The sequence below is a fragment of the Castor canadensis genome, chromosome 2 (genome assembly GCF_047511655.1).
Source record: "Castor canadensis chromosome 2, mCasCan1.hap1v2, whole genome shotgun sequence".
Classification (NCBI taxonomy): domain Eukaryota; kingdom Metazoa; phylum Chordata; class Mammalia; order Rodentia; family Castoridae; genus Castor; species Castor canadensis.
Window position 1 is genome coordinate 3,666,001 of NC_133387.1, and position 25,516 is coordinate 3,691,516.

The 25,516-nt window shown below is 40.2% G+C and overlaps 1 protein-coding gene across 6 annotated transcripts in view; it reads right to left on the reverse strand.

The window, feature by feature from the left end:
• The window catches only part of Dpp6 (dipeptidyl peptidase like 6), a 945,197-nt gene that overhangs the window by 347,515 nt on the left and 572,166 nt on the right, over positions 1–25,516 (reverse strand). For all 6 annotated transcript variants that reach the window (XM_074060144.1, XM_074060158.1, XM_074060135.1 and 3 more), the window contains exons 2-3: positions 22,562–22,676; positions 1,528–1,626 (exon numbers count right to left, since the gene is read on the reverse strand). In XM_074060144.1, coding sequence (XP_073916245.1) covers positions 1,528–1,626; positions 22,562–22,676 — 214 coding nt within the window. The remainder of the gene's footprint in view (positions 1–1,527; positions 1,627–22,561; positions 22,677–25,516) is intronic.

Here is a 25,516-nt window from a genome sequence, read left to right on the forward strand (position 1 = left end):
TTGGTACCTTTCCAGAATGTGGTTTTGAGCTCCGTAAGGAGTGTAAAGATGCTTTATTCCCAATGTCTGGCCAGAGTGCACCATGGCTGCTCACAACTGTCTGTGCACCTGGTCAGCACAAGCACAGCAAATGCTAAGGCAGGACCAATGCCAAAGGTAAAATTAACTCCTTGTCAAGCAGAAAGACCTCTACTTCATCTTATGGCTTGCATTTCTGTATCCCTTCTCTTCATATTCACAATACACTGCTTCTCTTTCCCCTGTTTCTAAAATACATTACCTCCAAAATCCAGTGACTATTTTCATTTGTAAATAAGATAATCTAAGGGTCAGAAATGAATACTGAAGTCAAAGAAGAGGACAAAAGAGAAGCTGTTCCCCCAAGGAGGACATTACAAGCAAAGTCCACTGTTAGTTGATTTCTGAGAGTTTGTGAAGCATGAAAAAATATTTTATTGTTTGACAACAATAACAAAAATCTAACAATACCATGTCACCCAACAAAACCGAGTAACGGAAAGAGCACAAAGCTGGAAGTCAGGAGGCAGGCTGCTAGTGATATTGTGCTGCTATTCCAATGAGTCCAGAAAAGCCATTTAATCTCTCTGGATCCCCACTTATTATAAAAGCCATGATTTGAATAGGACCTCAAGCATTGCACCAGAAAGGTTGTCCAACCTGAGCATTCATTTTCAAGTGCATCCACGAAGACAGAGCTGAATGCAACTACCAGAGATAAAGGAGAGGCACTGTCAGCAAGGGAGGTGAGCAGGTGTTTGCACCTTGCTCCATGAATACACTCCTGTGATGTCAAAGCCTGTTAGAGGAAAACCATCATGGTGGGGACCAAAAGAGTGTTGACTGTATATATTGCCTCCTACTGCTAATTCTACTTTATTTTGTCATTCAGGAAAAAAAAAACCCAAACAAGAAAATTAGGTGTGATTCAGATTAAAACTGAGGGGGGAGTGCATAGTGGGGGTGATCTAACCAATGTAGAATGTAAGCCTATTTGGAATTATCACAATCCCCCTGTACAATGAATAAATCTTAATAAAAATTAAAACATTTAAAAAATTTGAGTCAAGATAGATTTCTCAGTGTCTTCTCACTGGCTCCCTGTGTTCAGCAGTGTCATGGGGAGTCCCTGGCTACTGCTTGTTCCTCTGCTTTGCCAAAGTGAAAGTAAAACCATGGAGGCTGATCAAGACAGTGGAGCAGGCAGGAAAGCTGTCTTTGGGTGCCTCACCACAGGCTGTGATGCCTAGAAACATGTCACTTAATGGCTCCCGGAAGTGACACATGAAGGAAGTCACCCATTTGTCATGTATCTGACACTGTGCTGATGCCTGTGTGGCAACACATACAACAAGGAGTTGGCGTTACCAAATTCACATGCTCTTAGGATGACACATGGTGATGATCACAGCAAAAGCTCTGTGTACCAAGAAACAAACCACCAAACCCAGACTGGAGAAGAGGCTGCAAGTGGGAAGAACTTCTCAGGTGCAAGGACTCTGGACTCACCGCTTATCCACTTCGCCTCGGGGTCATGGATTTTGAAATCATCACTGAAAAGATCTTCCACAGTGACCTTCTTCTTCTGAGACAGACTATTATCTTCCGCTGGAAAAAAAGAGACAAATAGTTCAACTTTTTTTATTAGTCTTTTTTAAGGCATTCTGATTGCCAGTCAGAAACAGCATATACAGAAAAAACATAATTTCTATAAACGAATAGTGAATGAAATCAGTCTCGCTTTTAATTTTAATTAAGCTGTCAAAAACTAAGGTAAGGACATCATGATTCAATAAAATGGTCTCATTCCCACCTCACGTGTACTTGCAACACCTAAATGATGGTATTTTTTTGGTATGGGGTGAAATCTGTTTCCAGGTGTTAATGACCAAGAGAGTAAGACACGTGTCCAGAATGGAGCTCAATGGTGTTGTCCAAACAATCATTCATTAGGCATTCATTAAATGCCACTAATTACAGGCACCATGATGACTGCTGGAAATTCAAAGACATAAAAAAATCCTCCTTAGGTATTTATTTTCCACAGGCTTCACTTGTTCCTGTCTGTCTCTTGGCAGTGGGTTGGTTCTTGTTCAGACAGGATAACACCCCATCTGTCTGGAAGCAGATGCCCCAGGTCAGCCTTGACTTATCTTGAATTCTTTCCTTAGGAGGAAATGCCAGGGACAAGCCCATGAAGGTGCTGGAGCAATATCCATCCCCAGGGTCATGGTCAGTTAGTGACCCCAGATGGTGAAAGTAAAATATCTGGCAGCTTTTATCCTATTTCCAGAGGTCAGAGTCTGGGATTTTAGGTCTCCCTCAGAATAGGACATCTCCAGTAGAGCCAAAAAATCCATTCACCCACTTTGAATAGACACAGGGCTGTCTAGAAAGCCTACATTAACAGAGGGACAGTCAGCTAACTTCTCTTCTGTTACACTAATAAGGCGCTCTACTTAACTTGACCATTTCTGATGTACATCAGAATTTGTACCTTCATTGATTTCTTGAATATCAAGTAGGATTATTGTGCATAAAAGTCTTAAAATTTTCAGAATGATGTGATTCAAGGTGGCCTTCCTGTGAGACACAATTTTATGTGGAGTAGTCCCAGGTGCTAAACACAACCTGGAAAACTAAACCAAGCTTCTGCAGCTCCTTTCTATCTACTATTGAAGCAGTCCTGAGAAAATACACTCAGCTTAAATCATGATGCATTTCCATATGGAAAACAGGTATTAAATGAAAATTTTCAAGGTCACTAGATAGTGATCTAACGAAGTTACCCTGCGAACTTCAACACTCTGAGACATTCTTAGGAATGTGGTCAGAAAATAATCATACTACAACATAAATTCTGTTTGAACTTCACTATTCAAGGATGATTCTAGCTCTACATCTTGAGCTATCCATATGTCTAATAACAAAAGAATGTAAGGCTGCCATTTAGACAAACTGGAAATAACAGATGGAAAGTCAACTTTTCTTGCCAAAAATTCTTCGTTTCCAAAACGTGTTCTATTTTTAAGATAACTGTTATTTTATTTTTTTAAAGATAGGGAAGTTTGTGGTAGAGCATTAAGATACACACACACACACACACATTAAACTCCTCTGTTCAAGACAGAAGATTTGGCTTTGTTGATAACTAGCTCCACCTCCTGAAGAAACTCACAGCTGGTCTCTCCACTCTGGTGACACATTCAACTGCTTCCTAACTTATTGGCTTATAATTTCATTCATTTCCCAAGTCATTTGAGGTGATGACAGGTATGAGTGGCTGCCACATTCCATGAACCATGCTGAGCCTTGAAGAGCCAAAGCTGAAAGACCTGATAGCCAACTGTGAGAAGCTCACACAGCAAGGAGAGCCAGAGTCAAATAAATGACCAGCAACAACAGTGACGGTGCAGAGAGCAGTTGGATGGCCATGCTGCTATAACATTTCAGGGATTAGGGAATAGGAACGTGGGAGGAAGACTGGCAAGACTTTCTCAAGGAGAAAAGCTTTAGCCAAGAGAAAGGAGAGAAAAGAGCATCCAAGCTGGGAAGGGTTGCCAGGCTGAGAAGTTGTCGGTGGATGTGGCATTTTCAGGAAATTGAGAGTGTGTTGGCGTTGGCAAGGCAGACAGCATGAGCAGGAAGTAGCTAGAGATGAAGGTAGATTCTCTTGTTATATTTGACATTCCAAAATTCTGTATAAAGTGTTCACTTGTGGATTTACGTTTTAAGCCCTATGTGAGAGTATATTTTTCAGTCTAAAAGTTACATATCTTCACAGTAGGAATACTACCAATAATGGCCTCATTTGACCTTGCCCTTGCCTCTCCATCCTCTTATTCCCTCCTTGCAGAATTCCAATGGGGCAGAGCAGTTGCCCCTAGGTCAGCTTCCATAGTCCTTGCCAACCTTCTATGCCCTTGGGAGCATTCATGTGATTTCTTAGCTCAGTCTTCCATATCAATGTTTTTAGTTTTTTGCATGTCTGAACTGATTTTTTACTCAGTTACTAAGTTTTTAATTTAAAAATAATTATATTTTAATTTCTAAAATTTCTAATTAGCTCTTTTTCAAGATCATCAACTCTATGGTTTTAGGCTACTTTACCACATCGACAATTCTTTTACAAACTGAGAATCTGGTTTCCCTACTTTAGAGATCGTGGTTTTTGGGCATGCATAGTTGGTGCTGTTATACAGGGGTATAGCTAAGAGCTCTCTACAGACCTCATATGGTGTGCATGCTGGAGCTCTTTGTCCTAAGCAGGAGATGTAAGTTGAGGTCCTCTTGCTGTGAACCCCATTCTAGGGGAGGGGCACCCAGCAGTCTCTCCTGGACACCAACATGCCTGCCTCTCATGTTGTGTTTGCAGGATGACAGGGATTTGGCCTGACCTCCTGCAGAGTTTCTGCATGGTCCTTCTTTTGAGGTCACCTTTCCATTCCAGGCACATGAAGAACTCCCATTCTTGTCTCTCTCTGAGTGCAACTGTGTGTTCATTGTCTATTTTTCTATCACTTCTGCAGTTAAACGGTGAAATGGATGGGCTTAAGCTTCCATCTTAAGTTGGAAATCAATCTAAAGTTGGGGACACTGGAAGTGGCCAGTGGCCTTTGTAGTTTGGATTTCACCCTGAAGCTCCCAGACCTTTTGCTTCATAGATTATTGATCGGCATGTGGCACTGCTAATAAGAATGGCATCCTGTTAGACCCTGGCATGCGACGGTGTGCTGAGTCTACAGAGATGCAGATTTCATGTGCAGGTCAGCACGGAGGTGAGTTGCTTAGTCTCTCTTCCCTTCCTATGATATTTCTGACACAGTTTTGTTTTTAAACAGTAAAATTATTGGAGAACATTTTGGAACTTCCATAAAGATGTTCTAAGCTAGAAATAAACTCCACCTCCTAAGATGGGCCAGGTGGCTGTGTCTGCAGCTCGACTGCTCAGGGGCCTTGACCTCTGTGATGCAGGTGAGCTGCTGAGAGTCCAGGTGGGCACAGAGTCTGATGATGCTGAACGCCATGCAATCTACAGAGTACAGCGATGTCTTCACCTCTCTGATTCCCACAGAATGAGGAGGCAGGACAGCCACTTCAAGGAAGGAAAGCCTGAGCAACTGGGAGGTTAAATGACTCCTCCAATGATGTGTGGGCAGTTAGATGGCAGGTGCCAAGTACTTAGGGTTTTCAAAACTCAGAGGAGACAAAGGCTATGGTGAGCTAGGAAGACAGACGCCATGCTGGAGCCCAGAGCAATGAACTCCTCTTCCTCAGAATAATATTTCCTGCTATTTCTATAATAGCTGATCATGTTTGTTTCCTCCTTTATAAACACTTCAGAAGAACACAGGGAATCAAAGAAGCTGTCCGTTAAGCATCCCAGCCTTTAGTCTCCTGCAACATTCTGCCCCTTTGTTTCCATTTTAGCATGGCCAAACAAACCTCAATGTTAAGGAGCTGAGGATACCCTTGGAGAAGCTCAGCCTCCCAGGACATAACAGGTGGAAGAAGGAGGGAGGATGGATTTGGAGAGGTAAACCACAAAAAGTTCTGACAGTACTTATTACTTATGTTTTCTTACAAATGGAAATGAAAAATGTTCATATGATTCCAGTTTACATTTTTAAGCCTTACATTATAAAGAATGCAGAAATATTTATTAGTGTAAATGTCAGAGAACTAAACATACATTTAAAACCTTAAAAAAAAAGAAAGAAGCTGTCCTGTTTACACCTGTACCATTAGTTTAAAAGTTCAATACAACAGCACATCCTGTCACATTAATGAGGGACCCAACAAGGATGTGGTGAATACAAGAGAGGTGGCTCTCTGACAACCCAGTATGACTCCTTTGGCTCTGCCACTGTGGGTATGTGCATAGTGTCCTGTGCTGGATACTGCTGGGTACTGGAACTAGTCCTTACAACTAGGCTTCTTTTTATTTTAAGCAAATGAAGGGCTTTTAATAGTATCTGTTTTAGATGATACTCCAATTTCCTCAGTAGATTCTTATCAAATTGAAAGAATAAACTTGTAACCCACTGTACTATCAACAGATCAGGAACAATGAAATGTAAAACCAAGTAACGTCTCTGAAAATTGCAATATGAAACCCTGGGAATTTCTGACCTAATTCTGAGCTACAGTGCCCAGCTGTTCAAAAGATGGATGCTCAGTTCAGAACTGAGAAGACAGCGTCTCATGTGTAGACGAAACCCGAGAGACAGAAGCAGCAGCAGCAGCTGTGTGTCTAGGAAGCACGGTCTCCCCTCACAAGAGTAAGATTCACTCCACAATAAATTGTTTATTTCTCTGGAGAAGTCTCTCTGGAATAGTCCAATTCTGGAAGTAAGAAACCAAATACATATTGTAGGGCTGGTAATTACATCAAACCGCCTGATCAGAGTAACAGTAGACGTGCTGCACGAATTCCTTACCAACACTTCTGTGGGACAAACTTCTTTTCTACTTGCTGAAAGCTGGTATCCCTTCAGCTTTTGCCTTCCATCTTCCACATCAGCTTGACTGTTCCATTTTCTTTCTAGGATTCGAATTGTGACTCTATCTTTATAAGAGGCTGGGTGCATACTAGACGTTTGATTAACTTTTGAATGAAGAAAGCATTTGCTTTTACAATTTATCCCTTTGCCTTTAGTTTTGCTTATTTTTTTGTAATGAAGTCTTGGCATTACTGAAGTATACTGTTATGGTTATCCCCAAGGTTTATGAAAAGTTGCACAGAGGTTAATTTATCTTAAAAGTTTTTCTTCCTGTAAGTTCACACCTTCAAAATCATCCATAAAAATCAGTAGTGTATCATCAAAAGAAACAATTACCAGAATCAAAAGACAAGCCACAAAATGGGAGAAAAATCTTTGCCAGCTATTCAACAGATAAGAGATAGTGTCTAGAATACACAAAGAGCTCAAAAAACTAAACAGCAAAAGAGCAAGTAATCTAATTAATAAATGGACAAATAATGGAAGACAGTTTTCAGAAGAAGAAATACAAATGGCTAATAAATACACAAAGACATGTTGCACACCATCAGCCATAAAGGAGATGCAAGTCAAAGCTACTCTGAGATCTCCTCTCACCCCAGGCAGAATGGCTGCCATTGAGAAAATAAACAGCAGATGCTGGCAATGATGTAGGGGGAAAGCCCCTCCCACACTGTGTGTGAGGATGTGCACTAGTGCAACCATTATGGAAATAAGTATAGAGGTTTCTCAGAAAATAAAACAGACCTACCTTATGACCCCATCATTACACTCTTGGGCATGTCAGTAATACAAGTGAAATATCTACATACTAACATTCAGTGCAGCTCTGTTCACAATAGCCAAACTGTAGAAACAGTTGAGGTGCCCGACAACCAGTGGATGGATAAATAAAATATGATCTATCTATCATCTCTCTCTCTCTCTCTCTCGCTTGCTCTCTCTCCATGGAGGATTACTAATGCATAAAGTAAAATGAGCCTTATCAGGAAATGGATGGAACTGGAGAGCATGATGCTGAGTGAGATAAGCTCAGGGACCAATGTCCCCTGCTCTTGCTCTTTTGTGGAACCTAGTTCTGAAATGATGATGATGATGATAATGGGGCATGAGTGTATATGGGGGGCTGTCTGGGGGGTAATCAGTAGGAAGGGGGAAGGTAAGAGGAGAGGATACTGGGGGTTAAAAGAATTGAAGTTACACTTAATATATACACATGAAGACAGCACAATGAAACCTTCCAAACACTGTTTGAAAAGGGGGGGTGGGGAGGGAAAAATGGAAGTATAACAGAGGTGTGAATTTGTCCAAAGTACACTGTATTCATATATGGAATTTTCACAACAAAATCGCCTCATATTATTAATGCATGCTAATTCAAAAATAAAATTTTTAAAAAAACCAGTAGCATCATATCAAAATTAGCCACATTGTAATTTTTTCATTAAAATACTGGCAGCTAAGTCATGAATTTTATCACACATACCCTATAAATTAAGAAATTCTCGTTGTGTTTTTTTAAGCTTCTAAATTAAATGTATCAAAGTATCCATATGTCTTTATGTCCTTAACTCATTTCATTTAGATATAGAAACTCTGAAACTTTAAAACCTATTTATTTATTCTTTAGTGAGTTATAGCCACTGTGCAGATAGGTTGATAAGTTTACTACCTAAGTTTTCCCTTTCTGAGATGCTTATTAGAGATGAAACTCACATACCATAAAATTCACCCTTTTAAGGTGTTCAACTCAGTGATTCCAGTACACTCCAGAGCTGCACAGCCATCATTACGATCCAAGTTTAGAATATTTTCACTATGCCAAAAAGAACCTCTGTATCCATTAGCAGTCAACCCATGTTCTCACCCATCTCCTCTCAGCTCTAGACAATCGACTGCCTGCTTTCTGTCTTTGAACAACAATGTCTACAACTGTCACCCTACATCTGTCCCAGCATCAAACTGCAGTAACTGACACTTAATTCTTTTGCTTCATGGGTCCACAACAGAGAAGAACTGTGCCAGGACAGAGACAGAGCACGCCAAAGTCTTACCTCTAGCTCTGGGATGTCTGCGCTGATGACATTGGATATTGAGCTGATGCTATGATAGGTTGAGATTTCTGGGGCCCTGGGATAGAGCGAATATACTTTGTGTATGGGATAGAGACAAGAAGACAGACTGTGTTAGTACCTAATGTCCCACCAAAGATGTCCATGTGTACTGCTTTTATGGAATGAATGGTGTCCCCTTCAAAATTCATATGTTGAAACCCTAAACCCCAAGCTCACTGTACTTGGAGAAAGGTCCTTTAAGGAAGAAATAAAATTATATGGGGTCAGAGAGTGAGGCTATAGTCTGATAGGACTGGTGCCCTTATAAGAAGAGGAATAGCTTGGCATGGTGGTATACACCTATAATCCCATGTACTTGGGAGGCAGAAGCAGGAGAATCTCGAGTTTAAGGCCAGCCCAGCAAAGGCAGTGGCAAGACCCTCTCGCAAAAAAACCAAAATGAAAGCAAAAGGGCTGGGTGAAAAGCACAAGTGCTAGAGTCCCTGCCTACCATGTGCAAGCCCCTAGGTTCAAACGCCAGCACTGAAAAAAAAATAGAAGAGCTTTCCTTTCTCTTTCCACATGTCACACCTGCACACACAGGGAAAGCCGTGTGAGGACACAGAGAGACGGTACCGGCTGCAAGCCACAAAGAGAGGCCTCACTAGAAAACAACCGTGCTGGCACCTTGATCTTGACCTTCCACCCTTGAGAACTGTGAACCTTCAAGAAAATAAAATCCTATTGTCTAGACCACCCAGGAGAATTGTGCATTTTGTTATGTTGGTTCAAGTAGGCTAACACAACTGGTATTTTCACAATTTTGACTTCCAAATTTTTTGTGGCTGGTACACAGAAACATAAAATTTGTACAAATCTTGTGTTGTGTAACCTTTATAAGCTTATTTATATGTTCCATTTCCATATGCAATGTAGGCATCTATTTTGTCTGCAGCAGACAGTTTTACTTCTTCATATCAAGTAGAACTAATCCAACAGAATTGCTAAGACAACTCAGTTTGCTTTTAAAAATATCATAGTCCAAGCAACCAGAAGCTAATTGTAGCTATTGCTGAACTTTCAGAAATTAAAATCTACTTGACCTAAATGACTGAAGACAAATTGTTTAGTGATACAGCATTAATCTGCATTGTCAGATTCTGCGGCAGAAAATGTTAAGTATAAAATTTGAATGTTCATTTAAGAAGTGAATTTGTTTCTGATTGTGGGAGGCTTTATTATAGTGAGAAATGAGATTGCAAATATCCCACAGCTGAGAGAAAGCATGGGAAGTAGGCTGTGGGTGGAGGCAAAGGTCTTTCAGGTGTGCAGGTGTGCAAATTCCCCACATCACCTGGTTGAGGAGGCAAGGGATGCTTTTAAGATTAATGAAGTCAAACATAAACGTATACCTGTTCACATATTGCTAAAAACTAATCAAAGGAGACCTCGAATAACTTTATAGGGCGTATAACTCAGAGTAAAGAAAAGCAAAGAGGAATGTAACTGAGTGAAATTCTTGATTTACATAGTTGGTCATCCACGAACATTGACATGTAAACAGAATATGAAGAATCTATGAAAAAATATCAGAACTAGAATCAGAAGTAAAGAAAAGTGATGAAATCTAGGAACTGGTTATAGAATTGAAAATAGTAGAAAAGGACTTTTGTTGGTTAGTTTAATATCCTTTCTATCATTAGTTTTTTCTCTTAATATATATTACTCATACAGTAAAAGTCAGTAAAGAAACATTCTGGCTCCCACATTTAGAGTCTGGGCCAGCATGTCTAAATGATGCCTGAACACTAGTGTCAGCCATCTTACCCTTCCTAATGACCAGGTAGCATGAACCCAGGTGAGCAGTACTCCTGGAAGAGAGAGGGCAGTGGGCGAGTCTTTCCCAGTGCCAACTCAAGTAGGTATGCTAAACCACAAACACCCAGATCACACAACAAACACAGGGCACACATTTTAAAAGGGTGACTTCATTTCAGAAATCATCTGTTCTATAAAATATGTTTTTAAATTTAAATTTTACTAGCTGTATTGATGTCTGCTTAATTTTCTTATCTCTGTTCATTTAACAGACTAACTAGAGCTTTTGTCTATTAAATGCATAGTCAGCAAAGTAGCAGTCAAAAGAACTCAGTCAATGCTGGAGACAGGATTGCCTTTTCCTTCCACATTTGGAACAACCACTATTCACCTTAATGTGAATAATTTTCCATGCTTTTTGTTGTTGTTCTGGTGCTGAGGTTTGAACTCGGGGCCTTGGGCTTGCTAGGCACATGCTCTACTACTTGAGTCACCCCTCCAATCCCTTCCATTCTTTTCTTAGTGTAAAAGATGACAGAGGACCACAGTTCCTAAACAGCAGGTGGCCCTCCAGTCCTAAGGGAAGAGCCCAGTGTGGCTTCCTCAGTGGGTGGGCCAGCGAGGAGGAGGGAGGCACAGGCAGGTGGGCTCCAGTTCATGGCAAAAAGCCCACACATCTCTCTCTAGCTCTGACTTCTGACAGCCTGTTGTAGGACAGGGCCCTAAGTGGGGAGAGGCATTTGTTTCCCCTGGTATCACTATCCTGTTGGGGCTGTAGGAAGTGCCAGGAACTGGGTAGCTTCACACAACAGACTCTACCCTCTTCTGATTCTGGAGGCAGAAGTCTGAAGCCAGTTTCACTGGGATCAAAGCAGCCAGTAGAGCTATGGCCTCGGAGGCTCTGGAGAGGAGGCTACTCTTCTGTCTTTTGGCTTCTTATGGCTGTCAGCAATCCTTGGCTTAAGGCAAAATCACTCTAATCCCTGCCTCCCAGCACATCATCCTCTTCTCTGCCTGCTGTCAAATCTCCCTCTGCCACTGCACTTAGGGCCTACTGGATAATCCAGGACAACCCTCCATCTCAAGATGCCTAAGGTAACCACAAAAGAAACCCTCCTCCTTTTGCTATATAAAGCAACATTCACAGGTTCCAGGCAATTGAACATAGATATCTTTCTTGGGAAGACATTTTTTTAGTCTGTCATAACCCTCAAGCTTTTTCTTCCCCTTCCAACTAGTCCAGCAATTTAGCAGTCATCCTCTGAGGATACTGTACTTTTTCATTTATTGAATAATAATCAAAAAAGACATGAAGAATCTGGGTAAGAGAAAAACAAGTGAAAAAGAGACTGACTGAGTAAGCATGAGGTTTGATAACTTATCACTCAACCAAATTTGTGGTGGTGATGTTAATAGCTACTTAAAAGTACGGGTTTTGACCAGAGAACTCTGGGTTTTAAGGAAAAGGAAATAGTGATTACAGAAACTGCAAGGCTGCTCTGCTTCTGCAGAAGCACTGGCTGCTTGCTCAGGCTGGGTGCCAGGTGTGAGTTCTACCCCCAAAAGAAATTAGGCCTATTTCAACCTGGAACTCCTTCCTGGATCCCAGGTCCACCTGGTTTGTTTCAGATTGTTCCTCTCCAGTTATCTGATTTTATTTATTAGGTGGTTGATTTCCAAATCTCTGAACCCGACCTAGTAACTTGACTTTGACTCCTAAAATGACTGCCTTTGGTTCCTGACTGGCCAGATTGTTAGTTGAAATAGCAACAAGTGCACCAGCCAGGCCTTTGTAATGTATCATCTTAGACAATTTCAAAATTTATTTGCCAAGAAGCTGTTGTCTAAACCAGGCAGTTGTCTCTAGAGAAACCAGAGTGCCGTGGTAAGATTTACGTTTTCATGGGTTACACACAACTGTGTCTGTAAAACAGGATGTGTAATGGGGCAACTCCTGAAAAGTGCCCTTTGTGTATAAATACACAGCCACATTCACCTTGGCTGACAGTCCTAAGGCATGTGTGAGTAATAAGCAGCTATCGGCATCCTTTAGGAGAATGGCCTCTTACGGCAAGGATTCCATACATAAGCAAGATGCACCTAACCGTCCTAGAATTAACGACAGGAGTCAACAAAGAGACGTTAAGATGTCCCAGGGACACACTACTTAGTTCTATGGAAGTTTGCAACTCATCCTAAGGTTGGTAGCAGTGTAAATCGATCCTTTCTTTTAGGAGACTGTCAGAAGGCTCTCTTCAGATTTGCTTCAATTTAAAGAGTGATTCTGATTCACTGTCCAAGTTCAAAGTACATAGACCACATTCCTTGAGTTGTTCGAAAGTCGAGGGGTCTTACTTATGTGTCAGATACTGTGTGCTTTCTCCCCAAGTGCCTCTGACCCTGTCATGAATTAGGTCACCTTGAGGGAAGTTGTACTGAGAAAGGGCATTTGGGGTGCTGGCTGGATCACCTTCAGTTTGAAAATTCATCCAGCGATGCAATATTCACACATATTTTATGTAATATATAACATATATCCTATTTGTATGCTATTCTTCAATAGTAAGGTTATAGCTTTTTTTTTTTTTGCTGTTATTGTTTATGGTACTGGGGATTGAACCCAGGGCCTCACACCTGCTAGGCAAATGTCCCAGCCCTGATAAAATGTTTTAAAATAATTTATTCCAAAATTTAAAATATGGGTTGAGTATTAGCAATGCAGTTCCGGACATTACCCCTAAGTCAAACAGTAATGACATTTTAACTCCATAAAAAGAATCTGCATGCTTTGTTCTTACCAAGACCAGTGAGTCTTCAATTCCCATAATCCATGCTTGACCACACTCTGAAGTTAACCTTCAAGATGACCTTCAAATACCCATGGCTTTTCACTTATGTACTACCTGAGCATCTTCCAGTGCTTTCTATCACAAGCCACTGACTTCTTTAGTGCAGAAGTCCACACAACTCCATTGCCAGGGCTGTTCTGATGCAAATCTGATCTCGCAGATTTCCAGACCACTCCTCCCCCATCCCCAGCAACATCTGCACCGCTGCAGAACAGCACAATTATCTTCATTAGAGCTGCCCAAAATGGTGCCTGCTGTGGTGACCTACAGCAGACACAGATTTAATGTCAGAAAATAAAAAGGTAGGTTTGAGTTTATTATTCCAAAGAGAAATTGAGAAAAGAGCACAGATCAGCAAGGGAGAAATGAATGACAGAATTGAAAAGGACACATTCTCATTTGGTGAATCCCTTTGGAGCTAAAATTGCCTTAAACACTTTTCTTTTGGTTTCTAAAACATAAATTGTGCATAACTGATAATAATTAGACTGCACTGAGGAGAAGAAGCCATGTTGTTCAGAAGCATGGCTGTGAGAACCTTCCAGACCCGAGTCACAGCAAGGGCACGGCCATGACCCTCAGACACACCGGGAGGGGTCATTGCACTGGAAAATAGGGCCACAGACTGCAATGAGTTCAGATGGAGTCGTGGTAAACAGAAAGCATATTCCATACTCTGAGTTTCCTGGGTACAAGACTAGGAATTGGTAGAATATGGAAAACATTGCTTTTTAAAAACATCCACTGAACCATTTCTAACTGAGTCTATCAAGATGGATGCAACGCTGGGTGGAAGCCCAGGGCGTGAGAACGCACCCCAGCCCACAGGCAAATGTTTCTAATTGTCACTGTTGTTGCCAGCATCAACACTAAACGTGGCTCCTTGTCAGGTGCACGCCACTCCTGCCTGGACAGTGATATTCTCCCCCGCCTTAGCCATCCACTCAGCTCCGTGGGCCTCAGTCATGCTCTGCCACACACTTCTCTTCTACTTAACGATTACAATGCTGTGGAATTCTCCTCGCTCTAAATTTCATGGAAGACATTCACATCTTTTTCCATGCTTCGTCTAGCACCCAGTGACTTTCTTAGCTCCTAACAGGGGATCATTAATGTTGACCAGATGGGTTGGCTCAATGGGCTGATGTTAGGATGCTTTGCATATTAGGGCATTTGAGAAAGTTCAGGGTGTAGGGCAGGCTGAATGATGTGAGATCTGTCTCTGCCTGGCAGGGTTTGAATGTTAAAACAAAAGCCACTGCTCTGGGCCAGGACAGAGGACACAGAAAGGCTGTGATGGGAGAGAATGGTGGCACAGCGTCTGCTATTGGATCAGTCCCAAGGCCGAGTGCAGAGTGTGCTCAGACAGCACAACCTGTAGATCTAAACACTACCACGGAAGCACCCAGAAACAACAGGAGCAAGGCTCAGCCATGGGTTTGTTTGGATAGAAGAATAAAAGAAAATTGTCTTCCCCAAAACCTTTCTGGAATTTGGAGACTCTCCAGAGCCACAGCTCCTTCTACCTCCTTGCTGCCTCTGACAACTGTCATTAGCATTCAGAGATAGCAGTTTTTAACAACAATATTTTCTATTGATTGCAGAGGCTATGCTTGAGGTTGCTTCTGTTGCACAAGAACTGGATGTAAAGTAATTCCAGGGTTAGCTGTTGCACTGGGGGAGAGGTGTAGACAGGAACCACCACCATCCCTGGGGAGTGGAGAAGAACAAGGCAGTGAGCTGAGCAGGCAGAACGGTCTGTGTCCTAGGCCTTGAGAAGCTCCTGAGTTATCTACCACCACCATCATCTCTGTGTAGGCAGCAACCAGCTGCCAATGTGCCCCACTATGACTATGTGTCATAGTAATGCTTATGAGTGCCCTGGGATTCTGGGTGACGTGAAGGTTGACATGCCCTTTGGGAGGGTGGGGGAAGCAACAGAAACCACTGCCTTCTAAGTCCCAAGTGAGTGTGAGACGATCATAGAAACAAGTCTTCAAAAATCATTTACTTACATAAGGCATGACTCTGTTCAAAGAAAAGCAAAGATAGGAACATGCTCCCAGATCCCGAGGGAGGCCTGGGTTCCTATCTATTAATTAAAAATATGTAGCTGCTACACCAGGTCGTGTACAAAACAAGCATTTGTCTCTACTAACCCTCCCCAGTCCCTTTCCCCTCCTCCTTTAGATTTCAATCACTGAACCCAGTTTGGTCCCATCAACTGGACACTGGATTGCACCATGAGTCCCCATATTCTCAGCAGCTCTGATGTGTTCACAAGCTCTCTCAGAAAGGAAAACAAAGACATTTCACTTTGCAAAATTTCTGCTGAAACCTCTTGAAATGCTAGAGAAATTTCTGTAGCACTTGCATAGAGAAATGATCAGATTACATTTTTTTCTCCAATTTTCCCATTAATATTTTAAACTAACAGCTTAATTGAGATAAACCTCACGTATCGTGAAGTTTAGCTTTTTAATGAGTCCAACTTGGTGTTTTGTAAAAACACGAACAAATGTGCACCCGTCAACCACTATCAAATTCCAGAATATTTTCATCACCCTCTTGGGGAATTTCATGTCTACGAGCAGTCACTTCATTTTCTCATAGTTCCCAGCCTCTGGCAACCACAAATCTAGTTTTAGTTCTCTATGGATTTGACTATTCTGAACTAATCCAATGTGTGGACTTTTGCATCTGGCTTCTTTCACTCCACATAGCACATGCATGTTGTAACATGTGGCAGTATTTCCTTCCTTTAATAGTTGAGGGATGTTCTGTTGTATGGAATACCACATTTTTAATGTTCACTTACCTGGTGATGAATAGCTGGCTTGATTCCAGTTTTTGTTTCTATGAATAATGATGTTATGAACATCATAAATAAGAATCTACATAAAAGTATGTTTTCAATTTTCTTGGTCTACACCTACAGTTAGTATTACTAAGTTAACTCTATATTTAACTTTTTGAAGAACTATTTTCTTCAGAGGCTAAACAATTGATATTCCTACCAGTAAGGTATGATGGTTCCAGTTCCTCCATATTCTTGCCAATACTCGTTTATATTTGTTTGATGGTTCTGGGGTTCAAACTTGGAGCCTCACACTTGCTAGGCAGGCATTCTACCACTTGAGCCATGCCTCCAGCCCACAATACTTGTTACTTTCCATCTTTCCTTTGGTTTTGTCTTTATGTCCATCCTGTTGAATGTGAAGTGGTATTTCATAGTGGTTTTGATTTTCATTTCTCTGATGGCTAAGGCTGTTGAGGAACTTTTCATGTGCTTTTTGGCCACTTGCATCTCTTTGGAGAAATTTATATTTAAATCCTTGTCCTATTTTTATTTGAATTAAACATTTGTCACTTTTGACTTTTAAGTTCTTTATATATTCTGGATCGTTTTTAGCTATATGATTTGCAAATATTTCTCCCATTCTATGGTTTATCTTTTTCATTTTCTTGGTTGTGTTTTCGACACACACAAGACTAAGTTTGATAAAACCTAATTAATTGATTTTTTTTTAGATTTCTTATGCTTTTGGTGTCATAGCTAGGTGAGTCACAAAGATTTGCTCGTATGCTTCGTTCTAAGCATGTCACAGTTTTAGCTCCTCTATTTAGGTATTTGATCCACATTGATTGAGTTTTTGTAGATGGTGTGAGGTAAGGATGCAGCTTCATTTCTTTGTGTGTGAATGTCCAATTGTGCAAAGCACAACTTTTGGAAAAGATTATTCTGTACCATGGCATGGTCTTGGCACCTTTGTTAAAAATCAATTGACCATGGTTATGTAGGCTTTTTTCACAATTCTCCATTCTAATCCGTTGATCTATATGTCTATAAATATGCCAGCATCATTGTATTAATTACTGTGGCTTAATGTAAGTTTTAAAACTGGAAGGACTAACCTTTGGAAACTATTCCAGGAATGGGGAAAAAGAGGATAAGGGAGAATGATGGAGGGGGTGAATTCAAATGTGATATAATGTAATAACTTTTGTAAATGTCACAATTTACCCCCAGTATAACAAATAAATAAATACGGTGATAGACACAATTTTAAAAATTGGGAGGTCTATGTCTTTTAGTTGTTCCTTTTCAACATTTCTTTGACATTTCTTTTTTTTTTTTATTGTTTTATTATTCATATGTGCATATAAGGCTTGGGTCATTTCTCCCCCAAGCCCCCACCCCCTCCCTTACCACCTACCCTTCCCCCTCCCTCTCCCCCCCAACCCCTCAATACCCAGCAGAAACTATTTTGCCCTTATCTCTAATTTTGTTGAAGAGAGAGTATAAGCAATAATAGGAAGGAACAAGGATTTTTGCTGGTTGAGATAAGGATAGCTATACAGGGAGTTGACTCACATTAATTTCCTGTGCATGTGTGTTACCTTCTAGGTTAATTCTTCTTGATCTAACCTTTTCTCTACTTCCTGGTCCCCTTTTCCTATTGGCCTCAGTTGCTTTTAAGGTATCTGCTTTAGTTTCTCTGCATGAAGGGCAACAAATGCTAGCTAATTTTTTAGGTGTCTTACCTATCCTCACCCCTCCCTTGTGTGCTCTCGCTTTTATCATGTGCTCAAAGTCCAATCCCATTGTTGTGTTTGCCCTTGATCTAATGTCCACATATGAGGGAGAACATACGATTTTTGGTCTTTTGGGCCAGACTAACCTCACTCAGAATGATGTTCTCCAATTCCATCCATTTACCAGCGAATGATAACATTTCGTTCTTCTTCATGGCTGCATAAAATTCCATTGTGTATAGATACCACATTTTCTTGATCCATTCATCAGTGGTGGGGCATCTTGGCTGTTTCCATAGCTTGGCTATTGTGAATAGTGCTGCAATAGACATGGGTGTGCAGGTGCCTCTGGAGTAACCTGTGTCACAGTCTTTTGGGTATATCCCCAAGAGTGGTATTGCTGGATCAAATGGCAGATCGATGTTTAGCTTTTTAAGTAGCCTCCAAATTTTTTTCCAGAGTGGTTGTACTAGTCTACATCCCCACCAACAGTGTAAGAGGGTTCCTTTTTCCCCGCATCCTCGCCAACACCTGTTGTTGGTGGTGTTCCTGATGATGGCTATTCTAACAGGAGTGAGGTGGAATCTTAGCGTGGTTTTAATTTTCATTTCCTTTATTGCTAGAGATGGTGAGCATTTTTTCATGTGTTTTTTGGCCCTTTGAATTTCTTCTTTTGAGAAAGTTCTGTTTAGTTTAGTTGCCCATTTCTTTATTGGTTCATTAATTTTGGGAGAATTTAGTTTTTTAAGTTCCCTATATATTCTGGTTATCAGTCCTTTGTCTGATGTATAGCTGGCAAATATTTTCTCCCACTCTGTGGGTGCTCTCTTCAGTTTAGAGACCATTTCTTTTGATGAGCAGAAGCTTTTTAGTTTTATGAGGTCCCATTTATCTATGCTATCTCTTAGTTGCTGTGCTGCTGGGGTTTCATTGAGAAAGTTCTTACCTATACCTACTAACTCCAGAGTATTTCCTACACTTTCCTGTATCAACTTTAGAGTTTGGGGTCTGATATTAAGATCCTTGATCCATTTTGAGTTAATATTGGTATAGGGTGATACACATGGATCTAGTTTCAGTTTTTTGCAGACTGCTAACCAGTTTTCCCAGCAGTTTTTGTTGAAGAGGCTGCTATTTCTCCATAGTATATTTTTAGCTCCTTTGTCAAAGACGAGTTGGTTATAGTTGTGTGGCTTCATATCTGGGTCCTCTATTCTGTTCCACTGGTCTTCATGTCTGTTTTTGTGCCAGTACCATGCTGTTTTTATTGCTACTGCTTTGTAATGTAGTTTGAAGTCAGGTATTGTGATACCTCCTGCATTGTTCTTTTGACTGAGTATTGCCTTGGCTATTCGTGGCCTCTTGTGTTTCCATATAAATTTCACAGTACATTTTTCAATCTCTTTAATGAATGTCATTGGAATTTTGATGGGAATTGCATTAAACATGTAGATTACTTTGGGGAGTATCGACATTTTTACTATGTTGATTCTACCAATCCATGAGCATGGGAGATCTCTCCACTTTCTATAGTCTTCCTCAATCTCTTTCTTCAGAAGTGTATAGTTTTCCTTGTAGAGGTCATTCACATCTTTTGTTAGGTTTACCCTAGGTATTTGATTTTGTTTGAGGCTATTGTAAATGGAATTGTTTTCATACATTCTTTTTCAGTTTGCTCATTGTTAGTGTATAGAAATGCTAACGATTTTTCTATGTTGATTTTATATCCTGCTACCTTCCTGTAGGTATTGATGATGTCTAGAAGCTTCTGAGTAGAGTTTTTTGGGTCTTTAAGGTTTAGGATCATGTCGTCTGCAAATAGGGATATTTTGACAGTTTCTTTACCTATTTGTATTCCTTTTATTCCTTCTTCTTGCCTAATTGCTCTAGCTAGGAATTCCAGTACTATGTTGAATAGGAGTGGAGATAGTGGGCATCCTTGTCTAGTTCCTGATTTTAGAGGGAATGGTTTCAGTTTTTCTCCATTAAGTATAATGCTGGCTGTAGGTTTGTCGTATATAACTTTTATAATGTTGATGTACTTTCCTTCTATTACTAGTTTTCTTAGGGCTTTTATCATGAAATGGTGCTGGATCTTATCAAAGGCTTTTTCTGCATCTATTGAGATGATCAAGTGGTTTTTGTCTTTGCTTCTGTTAATGTGGTTTATTACGTTTATTGATTTTCATATGTTGAACCACCCCTGCATTCCTGGGATGAAGCCTACTTGGTCATGATGAATGATCTTTTTGATGTGTTGTTGAATTCTGTTTGCCATTATTTTGTTGAGGATTTTTGCGTCAATATTCATTAAGGAGATTGGCCTATAGTTCTCCTTTTTGGAGGTATCTTTGCCTGGTTTAGGGATAAGTGTAATACTGGCTTCATAAAATGTGTTTGGCAGTTTTCCTTCCCTTTCTATTTCATGGAACAGTTTAAGGAGGGTTGGTACCAGTTCTTCTTTAAAGGTCTGATAGAATTCAGCAGAGAATCCATTGGGTCCTGGACTTTTCTTTTTGGGGAGACTCTTGATTGCTGCTTCAATTTCATTTTGTGTTATAGGTCTATTCAGGTGATTAACTTCCTCTTGGTTCCGTTTTGGATGATCATATGTATCTAGAAATCTGTCCATTTCTTTAAGATTTTCAAATTTATTTGAATATAGGTTCTCGAAGTAGTCTCTGATGATTTCCTGGACTTCCATGGTGTTTGTTGTTATCTATGCTTTTGCATTCCTGATTCTACTAATTTGGGTTTTTTCTCTCCTCATTTTAGTCAGGTTTGCCAGGGGTCTATCCATCTTGTTTATTTTTTCAAAGAACCAGCTTTCTTTGACTATTCTGATCTTGTACTTTCATACGAACTTCAGAAACAGCTTGTGATTTCTTCAATAAAGGTGCTTTGGATTTTGATAGGTGTTCAAATGAATTTGCAGACCAATCTGGTGAACGTTGCAATTTTAACAATATTATATCTGTCATTCCATTTACATGGGATACCTTGCATTCACTTAGGTCTTCAATTTTTTCAATTTTATAGTTTTCAGTTCACCAGACTTGTATTTCTTTTGATAAATTTATTCTTAAGTATCTTGTTATTTTGAAATCAGTATAAGTGGAAGTATTTCTATAATTTCCTTTTGGGATTATTCATTACTGTGTTTAGGAACACAAGTGATTTTTATATGTTGGTCTTTGATCTTCCATCCTGAACTCACTTATTCTTTAAACAAGTTTTATTATTTGTGGATTCCTTAAGATCTTCTACATGTAAATACATGACTTCTATAAATAGAGATAGTTTTATGTCTTTCCTGTCTGGATATCTTTTATTCCTCTTACCTAACTGTTCTTACTCCAGCCTCCAATATAATGTAAAGCAGAAATGGTGACAGTGAACATCTTTGACTTGTCATCAGGAGCAATGATCTTTATTTTACTTTTAAGTATGTTCCTAGCTATGAGAGTTTTCATGGGTACTATTATCAGATTGAAGATTTTTCTTTTAATTCCTAGCTGTTGAGTGTTTGACCATGAAAAATTTTGTACATTTGTTGCATGCTTATTCTGTGTCTATTGAGATTATCATGTGGATTTTGTTCTTTATTCTCTTACTATGGGTAATTTTTTTTTTGGCGGTGCTAGGGTTTGAACTCAGAGTTTCATGCTTGCTAGGCAGGTGCTCTATCACTTGAGCCATTCTGCCAGTCCAACACTGGTAAATTACATTGATGGATTTTTATAAGTTAAGCCAAAATTTAGTTTGGGGAAAAATCCCACTCATTCATGGTGTATAATTTTACATGTTGCTGAATTCAATTAACTACTATTTTGTTAAGGATTTTTGCATGTGTTTTCATAAGGACATTGGTCTATAATTTTCTTCATAGTATCTATCAAGCTAGACAAGTTCCCCTTTTTTTCATTTAAATCCTAGGCAATAGTTTGAGCATGCATAATTAATTGCCTGCATTTTTGTACCTATGAATATTTTCTTCCACACTGCAGTATCTACTTCTTTCCCACTTGCTTACTGAGGACTACAACTCTGCCTTATTGCTCACCCGTGCTGGCATCTGATGTGATCCCAGAGTGGATAAAACGGGTATGTACTGTTATCTGTGACCAGGACATTCTCCTACACCACCTCCCCTGTGGTGATCTTACTGATCCCATCGCTGACCAGCTACCAAAGTCCTACTGCTCCAGGAAGCCCTCCTCACATCCTACCTTCTCCGTGACTGTCCTCATGGAGGGCCTCTCTGTCTACTCAGTTCTTAGAGCCCTTCTCTTAGAACCGTGCAGCAAGGCATGCAAGTCATACACTTGCTATAGCTCTAGCTGCATGTTTTGTTGTCTTCTCTTCTCTGAACCTTGTGACTCACACCTCATTTCATCAGAAGTACCTAATAACTACCTGCCTTTAGTTCAAACTTAAACATTTGTTATTTTCATATTTTCTTAATTCATCCTTGATATAATACACAGGAATTCCACAAAACATATAAAATCATCATATTTACAATGCTGCTGCCTAAGTTCACCAAATGTGAATAAGCAGTTGTGAATTTTAATATATGCTAAGTATTTCTAGCTAGTCAACACCTATGGAAAGATTTAAAGATTAATGTAAAATGGATTTTTTCACTGAAAGCATATTACGTCATTTTAGCATGTGACACAATGAGAATTAGAACCTAGTAAGAATAAATTATGTCATTTGTAGTTACTTAAGAAATACTGCAAGGTAAAACTATGCTCTTTCCCTGAATAAGTTTAGGTACCTGGTGTCAGCAGTATGACCGAGGTGACGATCAGGGAGCAGATGACCAGAATGACCAGCAGGGCGATCGCAATTCCTTTCCAATTTCTCTGTGGAGGATTACTCCCCACAAGCTCCTAAAAACCACAAAAGAGAGAACCCACATAAGTAAAGTAAGAAATAAAACAAGCCTCATAAATATTGTCAATTAAACCAAGGTCAAAGATGCAGAATAGTGGAAGAAGTGTCCCCACCCCTGAATCTGCCACCAGTTTCTTTCTGTGCCCTTCCTCCTGCAGTGTCCCAAAGACCTGGGCTGTCCCTTCTCATGCTAAGGTAAGACTTTGCCTCCACAAAGAATCCGTCATGTAACTTGATGTTACAGCACAGAGTGATCTTGGAATTTTCTCTTCTTTATAGTCAACCTATTTACCGCACAGAATCAAACCAAAGTATGAAATCTTCCAGCCCAAATCTTCTCTCAACTTTTCCTTTCTTTACATCCACTCTATTAACCTTGGTTTGAGGCTACTACGTTTAAATATCTAGCTAGCACACACTATGGGTCCACTTTAATTAACTTTTCTCCATTTCTCAGCAGCATGAGCCAGCTCTTCCTTCTCTAGCTCTTCACGCATGATTCCAAGATCCCTCGGTCTCTCCTCACTGGGCAGCTCTTCCATCCCTATTCGTGGTTTTGGTCCCCTCCATGGAACTGTATGAGCATTACAGCAAGGGCAGAGGGTGGGAGGGGAATTCTGAAGACTTTACGCTAAAGATGAAAAAATCCAGGAACTCGATCAGGCTTATGGGCTGCTGAGATAAAACTTTTAGTTCCCTTCAAATCAAAGGGACCACAGAATTTATAGTCCTAACTGAGCTTTTTTGGGAGACAAGAAGAGGAAAATTAATTACTAACACTAAAAATAATGAATATAACAGTTATAAACTAATGACAATTACTATTAATTAATACAGAAACAAAGATTTATTCTCATAGTGCATATGGATACTTCTGCTATTCATGAGTCCGAGGATAAGTCTCCTACAGTATCTATGATTACAACTTACATTTAAAAAGTCAAAATGTAAGCAGAATATAGTCTCCAAAGTAGATAATGTAATAAAAAATACATTTGCATCAATGATGGAACATTCATCCGGAGGTATCAAATTGTTACAGATCAAAGTAAAGGCAGTAACTAATCATGGCCCCTCCTTTGTCCAAAGACACCCATAACAGGTCAGGGCTGAACTTCAGCACTGATAATGATATATGGTGTGTGTCTAGAAAGATGAGCAGAAGATGAAGATGTTTGCAAAGTGAGGTTGAAGGAGTGTTCGGCCTCAGGTACCAAAGCCCAGAGTGTTCATCTATTGAAGATCCATCATATGGAAGAGGGAGAAGACTTACTCTGTGCAGCTTCAGAAAAGGCAGTTTCTGAAAGGAAATTTCAAGAGGTAGAATAGCATATCAATAGAACATTGGACCATTAACCTTGCCCAACAATAGAATGGGCGCTTCATGGGAAGCAAACAGGATAGATGAACACCTAACAGGAGTCCCGGAGGGCTCATTCTTCAGGGAGGAAGGTGAAAATGGATGGCCTTGAAATCACTAACACAGCATAAGTCCTACAGACACACAAGGGTAGAGAAGAGAAATGGACAACTGTAAAAGTTACTACTGGAGACGAAAAATGAGAATCAGGACTCTTCCTGAAGGACAAAGAGTCTGATTCCTCCATAACCCAGGAGAAGATTCTACCCTGAAAATCAATTCAGGATGTATTACTGAACGAAAGAATGCACAATAAGATAACTAAACAGGCACCAGTGACATATCCCACTTAGGTGAAGTGAGTCTGAATCATATATACCATTTCTTGAGTACAGCTGCATTCCATGGGCTTTCAGATAGCAGTCTGCAAGTGAAAAGTAGGGATTTTTATCCACCAGAATGATGGCATTCTTTGCTAAGTCTATTTTCATTTGCCAAGTTTCATTTTCAGAGCAGAAGTAATTTTCTTCCACTACACAAACAACATTATAACAATAATAATGGGAAACAAATTGAAGAGGAAAAATGATAAACAATCTTGCTAATGCAAGAAATAAAAGATTCACCTTCTCATATTCCTTTGTATTCCTGTCTATGTGCACCTTGAATTTTTATACAGATGTAGCCAGAGCACATATATACATTTATGTGTACAGAGTTTTAAGTTATACTGAAGATTAATATTTGCTTTTTTGAACATCTTCTATTCATTCATCCATCCATCATGCATCCACCCACTTGTCCATCCATCCCTCCCATATTTATCTAGGGCTCACTCTCCCAGGCCCTATTCTGTGAACCCTGAATACAGCAGTGAAAAACACAGACAATGACACTGTTGTTAACCTAAGTTGAGTGGCTTTCATTCTTTCCATATTCCTCTCTTTGAAGTACAAATAATAAGCAGATAAACCCACTAGTTGAAAGCCGGTTGAGGTCAGAGATACAAACCGTTTGCCTATAGTCGTTCAGAGAGAGTTCCTATCGAAGTGATATTGAAACAGAACTAAAAGAATCACACAGGGCTGACAATAGAAGATAATCCAGTCTGTGAGATAGCTTCAGTGTGGAGAATAGCGAGAAGCCAGTGGCCAGAGAGGTAAGGTGACCAAGCTGAGAGAGGCTGTAGTGAGAGTGAGGGGCCAGGGAGTGCGGGGTCTGTCAACTGCACGTAGGCTTCAGCTCACCTGGTAGGAAGAGATTTGAGAACAATAGTGTGTGACTCTGATTCCTATCCCAAAATATCACGAGGGGAGCTGTGTGGAGAACAACTAGGGAAGCCAGGTGGGGACAAGAAGGAGAGGCTGATGGAGATTGTCCCAGCCAGCAGTGGTGCAGTTGGTGAGTACTTGAATTCCAGGTATGTTACAGGAAAACGTTAGTCAACAGTGTGACTCCAATGAGATGAGACAAACA